A 12,799-nucleotide genomic window follows, 5' to 3' on the forward strand; every position below is an offset into this window, starting at 1 on the left:
TAAACTTAATGGAAAAGCCTGAGACAATCATTTTTATTTATTAGAAATCTTTTAAAAAGGTTGAGAGGTTAATTTGCAGCATGACACACAGAGAATTAGGCATATCTATAAGTTCTCTTGTGGTTACAAGCAACTGCATGTCTAATTCTCCATGCACTGTTAAAAATTGCCTCCAAAACCTCTCCTTTGGTGTTTGGACCGCATCCACTACTGTTAAACTGGGTATGTACCAACCAATAGCAAGCCAGTTAATTGATTAATATATAACTTTGCAGAACCTGCAGCTGTCAGCAGTTTATAAAGAGCCTTTCAGATTTTCACAGCTATTCCTCTCAATGGGGTGCAGGTAAAACTGAAAGAAACAGTGGTAACAAGAAAGGTATTTATAAAAATATATTTCACAAAGTAGGAAACAATACAGGAGTTTCTCTGAATACAATACATGGAGTAAATAAACAAACAATAATATAGCATCAAAACAAAGTAGAAAATTAAAATGATTTGCATGTAATACTTAGTTTTATTATACAATTGCTACTTCTAAATGGCAAGTTTGCATTACAAATTGAATATGCTTGCAGCTTCTAGTGCTGTTCTTTCTCTGTGTGCAAGAGCCCTGGTGCATCACCATGAATAGTATATAAAAGAAATGCTAATAACGTAAGCAGTAAAATTATGTACACACTGGTTCCTGCTCTAATACAGTGGAGAACTATAAGCATGTTTTTACTGTACTGTGTAATGTGTGAATTTCTAAAAGTCTATAGTTTAAATATTCACATGAACCAGTTTACTTCCAGCTGTTTGTGCTTGTATTAAAAACACCAGGTACTAGATTTATGAAGAAAATATAAAACTGTCAAAAGTTTTCTCTGGGAAAGTTTTATTCCTGCCAGCATTCACTTAAAACTCAACTACTGCAAATGGATAGGTTACGGCTTTAACCTGCAACAAATTGTAATTTTCTTTTCAAAACATACATTTATTAAACATTCATTATATATAGAAAAAAACTCTAAAGATTTATTAATGGATATAATTTAGTTTTCTTTATAATCTTACTCTATAGATTATCAACCTTAATAAATAAAAGCAGTAATGGACATCAATAAAATATTTATTTCAAGGATTAAACAAATAAATTCAATCTTTAGCAATAAAATCAGCAACCATTTCCTATAAGTCAGTCCATCCCCTTTCACAGTTTTCTTTTTCTTTTCCTTTTTTCTTTTTAGAAGATGAAGCGGAGAACAGGAGCGATCCTTCTTCTAGAAAATCCTTTTTTTAAGGTGGGCTTTGTTTCCCAATCCTTGAATCTCTGCACATTAGTAGGATTTATTACCGCAGCACTGGAATGGATTAAGAACATGTGAATATTTTAAGGCTTGACACAATATTTAAAGATGATATTCAGTCTGTGGTTATGTGGCCAACAATTACTGTATGTACAATGTATGGTCGCTGACAGTAGAAACCAGCAGGGATTTACAATGCTATTACTATTCAGCATTGCTAAGAAGACCAACTATTGCTTTTAACATTTTTGTGGTGGGATCTTTGTTGGCAATGCGAAACAAACCATTAGTTTTACACATACTGGCAGGAGATACTGTTCAACAGCAAAATCCCCGCAGGTCCATTATCTAGAAAAGCACCTTTTCCTTTTTATTCCTTTCATTTCACTGAAGATTATCAAAGATCCAAATCTCCATCTTCAGAGTGGTCAAGTGAATATCAAATATCCAAAGACTTCTAGACACTCCACATACTTTACTTTACACTCCACAAGACTTATACCTCCTAACATATACTTTTTTTTTTTTTTTTTGGTTCAACATTACAATGTAGTTGATTTTATAGATGACTGGCGCTAAACTTGCCTCTAAAACAAAAAGCCACATTAGTTGTAACTAACAGCTGTGGCTCTAGAATATTACATGATCGTTAAGTCAAGAGTGAAAAAGTTTGTAATCCACTGTCAAGTTTCTTTGTCACTTTCTCCAACTGAGTAAAGTTCTCCAAGTCTTTTAAAGCGGGGACCCCATTCACTGAGGTAGTCAAAATTCTGGTCTGAGTCTGATGTAGAGGACTCCAAGGAGCTAAGGGAACCAGCCACTGAGCCTCTGCCTTCATAGCCATAAATCTGGATAGAGTCATATGGTGGAGCTGTGGGATCATTATCAGCTTCGTGAAGCCTTACATTAATAAATTCATCAACATCAACACCATTAGGAACAGGTGCAAGCCCCTGCCTGGGCATAAATTGAAGATCAGGCTTAATATCCTTACGGGGCAAAAATCCATTAATTCCATCTGGATTTTGCAAAGTTGCAATGTCAAATGCTTCTGTATCCTCTTCGCCACCTCCTTCATCATCATAACGGATTATGTTTTCCCTCACATCTTCATCATCTTTGATAATTAGAGGCTCATTTTTATGTCGTCTTAATGTTACAAACAGCACCACAATGACTGCAAAGAAAGCATCGTAAGTTGATTAACTAAGAAAGCAGCTAATCAAAGCAACTTCAAGCCAAACACTTTTGTAGAGCGATGGAGATTTTTTTCCTACATGAGTAATGAAGCCATGAGAAGACCAGAAAAACCTAGGAGTGCAACTACACTCTGCTTCAGTCATAAAAATGTGATCACAAGCTAAAGCAAGGAGCATGCCCTTCTTCTATTAATGTCCCCACATTTAGAAAGTGTTGGCCCTAATTTTCAAAATGAATGTGCATAATTGTGAACCCATTTCTAAGCTGAAGTCTGTAGTTAGGTACCCAAAACCAGAGGCATCCAAACTTGCACAGAACTTAGGACATACAGCCTTGACCTTAACCATAGGCAGAAATGGTTATCTTTTGCTGCCTGCTGCTACAGCCTCATGCAGTAGGAGACTAAAACTCTAAGAAAAGAGAGAGGCAAAAGTCCTAGATCACATCAATTTCAGAATTATGGGGAGGTGCACCAAGGAGTGTAAATTGGTTACTCTTTGTTGTTTTTGCAGAGTATTGCGAAATGTTCAGTTTATTGAGGTATTACAAAGCAGAGCTGTAAGACAGAGAAGTGGGATTCTTCATTCACTGTTCTCTCTCTTGCTTTCCTGATGTTGTATACTAATTTTATATGCTTTATTCAAATATACAGCACTGCTTATCTTGTAAAACTGCAATATCCCTTAAGCCACTGCAATCCGGAATAAACTCATGCAAGTCTCAGAAGAAAGAACATATAACAAATAATCCATTTTCCAGCATCCACAGTACATTTCTCAGTTCCCCTTACTGCTCAGAACCCCTAAAGCCTGATGGGATTTAGTGAATTTGGTTTCATAATCCAACCTTTTTATTATGCAGTTGCTATGTTAGGCTATGTTGGGGGAGGGTAGGGACTTTGCTTTATATTGCTTTTTGTTCTGCGCCTAGCACCACAGAGCTCTGGTTCTGACTGGGGTCATTGGGCATGATTTTATATACAATGTATATATTAATATCTTTTCCACACAGCATTACCTTTACCATTTGACTTCCTTATTTCTATTCATTTATGAACCAGAAAAATTTTGAACAGCAGACCATAAAATGAATACGTACCTAGCAGCAAAATGATGCATGCTAATATGGCAATTAAGGCTCCCATACTGAGTCCAATTGGAAGTACATAAGCTTCAACATTACAGGACTGGACAACACCATCACTGCTGCAACCACAGACCCGAATGGTGAGGGTGCTGGTGCTGCTCATGGGAGGATTTCCACTATCACTTATAATGATTGGTAAAAGATATACTTCTTGCTTCTGACGGCTGAATCCGCTATGCTTTGCCAAAATGCTGAGAGTATTATCTGGAAAAATGAAAATTTAAATAGTTGCATCATTTCAAAAGAGCTGCTGAAAACAAAACTTTTTTTCTAGTTCATAAATCCCCTCCGTAAAAACTTACATCCTTTGTCATACCCCTAACCCAGCCCCTCCACCGAGTATATAACCAGGCACCAAACTTCTCACACACAGCCTTAAGAACTAAGTTAATGAAGACAGTGGATGGGAAAGTTCTATTTAAAACAGTCCCACCTGTTATTGTCTTATTTAATAAAGTACACCCAACAATTAAAACAAAATGTTCCCTAGATTATAAATACGACACAGTATTGTACCTGCAATAAAAGAAGCAATTTTTTTTGGTTAATGTAGCAGTTAGTGAGCAGAAGAAAACAAACAGAAGAGCGAGTTGGAAGCTGCGGGCCTCGATTCAGAAGTAATGAACATTTATTCATGCTCATTACATTGGAAGAAGTCAGACCTCGTTTCTTATGAAAACAGCAGGACAAAAGTGATCTCGGAACATAGTTGCTCTAAGTTTTGCAGTCGTGTGCACATGTTTAATTTTACACATATGAGTAAGCCCGTTAACTTCAATGGAATTTCATATATAAAGTTACTTATACCAGCACATGATTTTGGTCACTGACAGCACATCTCATGTTTTGCAAAAGAACTCACGGAAGTAGCTACAAAAAGAGTGTGCGTGGAAAAGCCGAGAGAAGGAAAGGATGGATTTACCACAAAAACACTCTGAATGCTCTACTTCAAACTTAGTTCTGGTTGATTGCTTCGACAGACTTCCTACAGACTACTTATCAGAGATCAGTTCTGACTAACAGTAGGCTATTTCTTCCTTTCTGAGCTACATAACAATGAAATGGCTACAAAGGCCAAACCATTAAGGGATCATGTATGGTCACTGGGGCTGACGGGACATAGGCCATCAAACGTGATGCTAACCACATCATTTCCATGTTGGATATAAATACTGGCCTGTCTTAACCAGAGTAGCTCAATGGGAAGCTAATCCTGGGACAACCTCTGAACTAGAATCAGACTTGCTGCTGTCTCTTCCCTTTCTCACAGTCAAAACTTACTTTCTCTCAGATTTCAGCAAATGAACCCCATAAAAATGATCAAGATAGAACTCCTGCAGTACTTACATTTACTGTTGCATATATTATATTTTAAGTATAGACAATGCTGTAAAAACTAGAATGTGGTAAATGCTGATTCTATTTAATTGTACTCTTTGTAGCTGTACATCAAAAATGATTCAGTTTCTCAGAGAAAATGATTGAATCCTCACAAAACATATGGGATTTTCTGTTGCTATTAGGTAACCATAGATTCCAGACACTGAACAGCCTATTCCTTTTAGATATGATTCTGAATATGCCACAATGTTCAAGTTCCAGCTATGGTGTGAAATCATTTAAAATATGCAAGACACTTTGATTTATGTAAGACTTAATTATTTTTCTTATTTTAAACTATTTTATTCAGAGGAGAAAAATGAATTCATTGTTATGAGTTATGTCCCAGTAGAGTTTGTTGATATTACCCTGCTTTGTATGTTTTTTCATAAAAATAATATGACAGATTAATAAAATGATTTCCTCAGATTTCTTAGGCCTCCAGCATAGGGGTGTTTATATATCTTCCTGAGAAACCTAATAAAAGTGATGGACAATGGAAAGCTAGACTTGTGCATCACATTTGGGTCTGAGAGGTAGATTGTAGCTCTTTTCATTAGTCTTCTTTTCTCCTGCATTTCCAAAGTAAATGTTCTTCAAATACCAAGAAAAATCGGTCTCCTGGTATTCTGTGTTATGAAATGAAACTGACACAATTACTAAATGCCTTTTTATGAAAGAAATGAAATTGAAGAGGGAGGGTCATGTGGTTCACATGGAGAGAAAAAAAAAAACTCTGAAAAGATGGGGCACGTTCAAATGATAGACAGAATTAAATCTCAAATCCTGAAAGGAAACTCAAAAATCATTCAGCGCAGCTCAGGAGATATTTGAGGGGTGTATATATGTTCCTATGATCCTGCTGTCAGTCAAGTCCCTGCTGCACTTTAGAAATATCGTAAAACTATTCTTTTTGGATTGACTGCTTATTGCCCCCATTGCAGTCATCATTATAGGGGTAACAATCACGTCTGGTATAAGCATTCAAGAAAGCGCACCCCAAAGAGAATTCAATCTATAAAACACGAAACAAGCAGGCATAAAGACACAGTGGACAGGGAGAAAAGGAATCAAAAACCAATAAAGTGATGAGTTAATTTCTGAAAACTTTTAACAACAGTACTTTGTTCTGGTTTTCTTCATTACATATGCTTATGTATTATATACATCCATCAAATAGAACAACAGATAAATGTAACTGGGTAAGGTAGCTACAAAATATACATAGGCATAGACAACCCAAAATATCTTACAGTCATAGTGTAATGGGGAATTATTTGTAGTAGGGTTTGAGTGTTGCTGCAGCTGTCATGGTCTAGGATGTGAATAATAGGCAAAGGTTTTTTGTGATCTCTTTTATTGGACCAGCTGTATAGCTGGGAGAGCTGCTGGACAAATTTTCAGGTATCTAGTGCCCTTCCTCAGGGTCATCTTATACACTCTCTTGTTGATTTGCTCATCAGAAAGTTTCCTCTTCCAACTTTAAAAAAATAAAGTGCCGTGATAAAATTATATGTTGCTTTGGCTTTTCTCAAGTTATGTGTATACTTCTACTTAAATTTTTGCCAGAAATAATCTTGCCCTGTACCATAGGGTGCATTCACCAAGACTTTTTTTCATTTAGGTACTTGTAGTCAGATTTTTCAATATATTCCTGTTGTTTTTAAATGACTGCCATTTCAAAATTATCTGAGAAGCTGCAATCACTGTCCCTGTCTTTCAGGCCCCCAAAGAAAAAAAAAATGCTCTTATCCTACAATAAAAAACTCTTGGGTAAAGCCCCTACTGACTGAAGTCAAAGGAACCCTTCAAGGTTCTCAGTGCAACCTCAGGGATTCATACTGTTTTGTCTTATTCACTGCTTTCCTCTTACTTTTTCTTTTTCATTCTGTCATTCTTTATGATTAAAAAACACTAGTAAAAAATTAGTAGAAACGTGGGACTCCAGCCATGGTACTTTCTGAGCTCCTTTACTGTCCTTGTGATAATGGATCCATATGTTGGAAACATACAATGACTTCTTGCATTGCAGTGTTCCACCCTCACAGATGTCACTGTAAGTGCCCCTTCCACACTTATCCTAGCACTGTCCTCCTTATTGTGCAATAAGCCTTCCCATGCACCTCAGCCCTGGCCTCCACTTTCCCATCCGCAGGCTGTTTGTGGATGAAAAGAAATTGCTGTTTTTGCAAGTGGGTTCTGTTTCTTTCCATTTCTGACACAGCACTTGTGGCTGTTCTCTTTTATCTAATGCAGGGGCCAGGAATTATTTTGGGGGGCGAGCCACATACTGAGTTTTGGCAAGCCATCGATAGCTGCATGACAGGCAGCTAGAGCAGATAAATATTAATTTTCTAAATTTTTTAGGGACCCCATGGTTCAGATAGAATGGCCTGGCAGGCCACATCCAGCCTGCGGGCCACATTTTGCCCACCCCTGATCTACTGAGAAGATTGTGTAGACTGTGCAGGCACAGATGAATCATGAACAAAAAAGGTCAAAAAAAGGTCTCTTTACTCTGCCCAATACCCACAGCAAGCTTCATTAATGGCTGTTGCTCTTGCTTTGCACTTTCCCTATAACCTACTTCAAACAAAAACATGAATGTAGAAGCTACAGCCCCTAGGGGACCGTATTCAAACTTTCCATAAAGAGATAATCCAGTAACTCACTTGGCAACTGTCGATCCTTTGGATCATGGTGTACATGCAAGAGGTCTATGTGACCAGCACACCAAGACCTTCAGTGTGTACATCTAGGCAAGTGTATGAAAGACTGGAGGTTTGCCTAGACCTACCACCCGTCCTTTAGACGATTGAGACAGAGTCCAAAGGCCAGACTGAGTCCAGACATACAGTGCCTTGATGGCTGTAGCTTCTGGCACAGAGCAATAGATTAGAGCTGCTGCTGCTGTCTGCCTAATGCCTCCGTAAGGGCATGCTTCTGCACAGTGATGTCCCTTAGCCTTTCATCAAGCTTCTTCTTCCAGTTCATTATGTCGTGGTTTGTCTTTTCTGAAGTTACATATATATTTCTACTTAAATGTATTTCTGCATTTGATTGTTCCATCTTAAGTGTGCTACTTTGCACTTGTCCTTATTGAAATAAATCAGCTGAAACACATTTATCAAAGCTATTCTAAATCCTAATACTGTCCACCAAAGCATCTGCCATCCCACCCTACTTGATGGATGCACTTGGTGGACACAAAAAAGCCTTTTAACACCGAAGCCTGTAGGGACTCCTCTTGTTTCAAGATGTACATAGCTGTAGGTAGCACAACATGGGCGGGAGGAGAATAAAGTCTGCAGAGAGGAGCAGAAAGAGGGACCAGAACAGAAAAAGAAATGGATAAAGATGTAGAAGGCAGGAGGTGGACATTGTTGGGATATACGGACTGTGTAAAAGCAAAGCATGAGGGTGGTTGAACTGAATAAAGCAGATGGAAAAAAGGGACTGGGGGAAATAAGACAGAGGAGAGCAAAGATAGACTGGCACGGTTACCACGTGCCTCAACAAATGAGAGCATATGCAAAGTTAATAAGATACTGCTCACAGTTGATAACGATCAACATTTGGTAACCTGGAAGAGAAAAGACAGGTGTAACCAAGCTCTGTGAGACAGGGAATGTTATTCAGTATGCAGCTATATGTATGACTGCTGATGTCACGAAGCAGCGTGGAATAGCAGATGCTTTGGAGGAAGAGATTAGGATTTAGAATGGCCATGATAAAGGAGTTGCAGTTGAGTAACTTCAATAAGGATAAATGCAAAGTACTATGCTCAGGATGCAACAATCAAATGCAGAAATAAAATCTAAGTAGAAATATATACATAACTTCAGAAAATACAAACCACAATGATTTTGTTAACATAGTTTTCTTTTTACAATTGGAAGAGGAAGCTTTTGTGACTGGCTAGGCTGCAGTACTATGGAAATGACGTGGGACTATTAACTAAATGTAAGCCAATACTCTAGAGTGACGTTACACATTAGGACCCCCTCCCCTCCACGTACCACACGAAGGGCATGTAAAACAAGTATCCCCACAATAAAGCTTGCCCTCTGAGCATCTCAAAGTTATTCCACTTCACGCAAGGGTTAATTCTGGGCTGTGCTACCTAGCTCACGTTAGGTTAATTTCAGCCTGATCAATGAAGGTAAAATGAGTAATTTACAGTCCTCCAGCAGCCCAAGATGCACTGCTCTCAGCTCCCCCACCCTACCCAGAGCAGGAATAGAGCCCAGGTGAGCTCTTAGCAACACCCTTGCCTACCAGCCCTCTTGTGGCAAGTCAGAGCTGTGCAGACAAGAAATGGCAGTAATCTTAACGTGCAAAGGCCTACAGAACACTTTAACACCACTCAACTTTCCACATATTTAGTATGGAGGAAGTGCAACATGAATAATTAAAAAAAAAAAAGCTACTAGAACATTGCAACATATTAACAGGAGGATTGTATGTAAGCCTTGGGAACGTATTCTTCCACTCTGTTCGGCACTGGTGAGGCTTCACCTGGAGTACTGTGTCAGTTTTGGGTACCGCACTTCAAGGAAGACATACACACGCTGGAAAGAATAGAGTGACAAAAATGATCACAGTGCTAGAAAACATGACATGAGAGGAAAGGACTGTTTTGTTTGGAGAAGAGAAGACTGAAGGTAGATTTGATAACCGATTTTAAATGCAAAAAGGGTTGTTACAAAGAAGATGATGATTAACTGGTCCCTCTGTTCACAAAGGACAGGAAAAGAAGTGATGGCTTAAATTACAACAAGGGACATTTAGGCTGGATCTGCAGTCCTTTAGGTTTCTGCAGACATTTAGGATGGAGATCAGGAAGAACTTCCTACCTCTGAAAGTGGGGAAATACTGGAACAGATTACCCAAGGAGATTGTGGAGTCTGTTTTTAAGGGGAGGTTACATAAACATTTGTCTAGGACGTTTAGACAGGCATGCTCCTGCCTTTAGGAAGGGCCTGAACAAAATGACCTCTGGAGGTTACTTCTAGGCCTATTCTTCTATCATTCTAGGATGCTTAGTACAATACAAGCCCGATACGGCTAGGCTGTGATATAAATGCAACGTAAGAGTCAGATAACAAGAAGGAAGAGAACACAGGTATTGAAGAATACTAATAAGCTAAATGAAAAGGAGCTCTCACCTTGTGGGTGGCATGATGGAGGGAAAACAAGGGTGGGGCTTACTCCAGCTGCCTGGGAAATGTGTGACAATCTTAACTCTCATCACCACAACAAAAACAGAGCATGAATCAAGGGAATCATTTTGCTAATGGATGCAAACTGCTCAATTTTGCTGCAGGGACTGTTGTTCCTTTTTTTTTTATTTATTTTTTGCCCCATCTGAAAAGAAAATGTCACCAGGTGCTGCTGGAAATTAGGCCTCTAAGTGCCTTGCCTAAACCCCCAGCTTGCTTTTCTATTTAGTTTCTAAAACTTGAAAATGACACCAACAGATTAGTAATAAATTCAATTCATCTGATTTGCTTTCCACTCTCTGTGGACACTTCCTTTATAGCACTTTTAGCTGAGAAAGCAGCAGGCAGCTCCTCCAGGAGCAAACACCGATGCTGCTGCATGAATTAACTTGGCAGCAGGTGCTCAGCAAGATGGAGGACTATCACCCTCCACTCATCTCTCTAATTAACCCGCTGATCCTTCATTATAGCGCTGTTCATGTTAGTTATTTATTCATGCTACTTCTAGCAAAACAAAGGAACTTGCATACACAAAAATTGCTTTCTGTACTAACAAGGCTCTAAATTAAGCTTGCACCAGGAAAGAAATTCAAAATTTAGGCTTCAACTGTGTCTATAATCCAGGCTGATGGGGTATGTGAAATTCAGATACATTGTTCAGAGAGCCCTCTCACATCCACAGTGGTCGTGATAACCACATTTAACCCACAATGACAACATAAACCCTTTCTATGAGCTAGGGGAAATGGAAGGAGCCCATTTTGCCAGAGTTTCACCAGATGCAAGCAATTCTCTGGCAATGTACCAGACAGAAAAGTTGGGAAAGGAGATGTTTCTTAGTCTCGTGGTAGACGATGAGAGTGTAAGTTGTTCATCTAGCTTCTGATGGTTCAGACAATGTAGTAGTTAAGATATAGCCTTCATTCAAAGCCAAATTCTGCTGTATTTTTTTGTACCAATATAAATCCAGGGAAACGTCACAGTTTCCAATGGTTATGAGAGTGTAACTTTGAGCATAATTTGTCATTTTCACCATTGCTTTTAACAACACCTGAAATTAAGAGTATAGTATTAGTTTCAGTGTTATAATTCCAATGCAAGGTACTTAAATGGATACACAAAAAGGGGTGACTGGGGCACTACATTACAGCACACCGACTGACTGGGTTGTAACACAATTCAGTGAAAGTTTCATTCTGCTCAAACAGCTTGAATGGTGCCACTAACTCTGACATCCAACTAAATCACATTGATTTGATTGTCTTCATGGGGGCCTTAACTTTTTCTTTGAGGTTGGATGCTATTACTCACCTAACAACACTTTTTTAACCAATACCAGAAAACTATAAGCAGTTTGTAAAATGCTAGACCATCTAAAAAAGACCAACGCAAGATGCTGCAGAAGGAGCTATGCATCAGGCCTAACACTGAAACCAACACTGTTACATACACAAAATACAACAGGCTGCGCAAAGCAAACCCATTTCCTGAAGAAACTATTGCTCCAGGAGAAGAACATATCACTATATCAGAGGAAAGAAGGAAGTCATGGCAGAACCTTATTAAGTGGACGCGACACAAAATGGCAAAAACCCCAACCCCCAAAAACAACAACAACAAAACCACATCCACCACTTTTCTGGTACTTTTCTAGAGGTTTTGAAAATCTCAGAACATTAAATGGAGCCCCAGCCTGCAACTTACCAGCCAAAGAATGCAGAAATTTCAACAATTAAAAAAGACAAAAATCATGAGAGAAGAATCGAAATTATTGTACAATCTTATTCATGCTAGCAGCTTCGGCTCCTGCTATGATAAAATAAGAACCAACCATAACTCACAGCATGTCCAAAGCCTGATTCAAAAACAGTTCAGTGAACATATTTTTTAAATTAGTTTTGCAGCTGCCTCCATTCTTACTAGTTTTGTCTACAAGCAGATTTGCCAAACTACCATGAAATAGGCTACTATGGAAATATTTCCAGCACAGCTGGAATCAAAAAGTGACAATGGAGCATGAACTTGCAAGATGTCCAGTGTGATTTGTAGACCAAAATGGTTTGAATAAGCACAACGAAGAACCTGACTTGCACAGCGCCAGATGTTTCTTGTTAGCTCCCAACTCCCCTGGATTCCTACCTTGCCTTTGAGAAACCCTGGATAAAAGGTTGAAAAGGCAAGTAGAAAGTGCTATGATCACAATGCAATACTGCAAAACTGATACAAGATTCAAAATAAAAGGCCACGTTTATGATTGATTTTACTAAGGAATATGCGGGCCCTGAAATGTTTGCCTTACATGTATAAAGAAAGAATACTGGGAGCGAGGTCAGTCTTCATGGTACTGAGCTCAATCTACATTTCTCGAGGTGTAAAACAGAGATGAATGGGAGTCACTTATCAAGGTTGTAAGATGCTCACTGAAAATGGTATTTATGATTTTTAAATGTCCTCAAGAATGAAACACCAGCAGCCAGTTTACATTCAAGTGTCACTTTTTGTGCTCACGTCATCTTGTTTCTTTAATTCCCCAACACTTTCTTTAATATTTTGAGA

General features: G+C 38.6%; 1 protein-coding gene across 4 annotated transcripts in view; it reads right to left on the bottom strand.

The window, feature by feature from the left end:
- Positions 1-373: 373 nt before the first annotated feature.
- CDH8 (cadherin 8) overlaps positions 374-12,799 on the bottom strand; it is a 219,460-nt gene continuing 207,034 nt past the window's right edge. For 3 of the 4 annotated variants that reach the window (XM_090062127.1, XM_090062126.1, XM_090062128.1), the window contains 2 exons: positions 3,594-3,845; positions 374-2,472 (listed from right to left, as the gene is read on the bottom strand). In XM_090062127.1, coding sequence (XP_089918253.1) covers positions 1,979-2,472; positions 3,594-3,845 — 746 coding nt within the window. In that variant the 3' untranslated portion in view covers positions 374-1,978. The remainder of the gene's footprint in view (positions 2,473-3,593; positions 3,846-12,799) is intronic. The other variant, XM_090062129.1, reaches the window with a different exon arrangement.

This window comes from Crocodylus siamensis, chromosome 9, assembly GCF_052110815.1.
Source record: "Crocodylus siamensis isolate JL-2025a chromosome 9, ASM5211081v1, whole genome shotgun sequence".
Classification (NCBI taxonomy): Eukaryota; Metazoa; Chordata; order Crocodylia; family Crocodylidae; genus Crocodylus; species Crocodylus siamensis.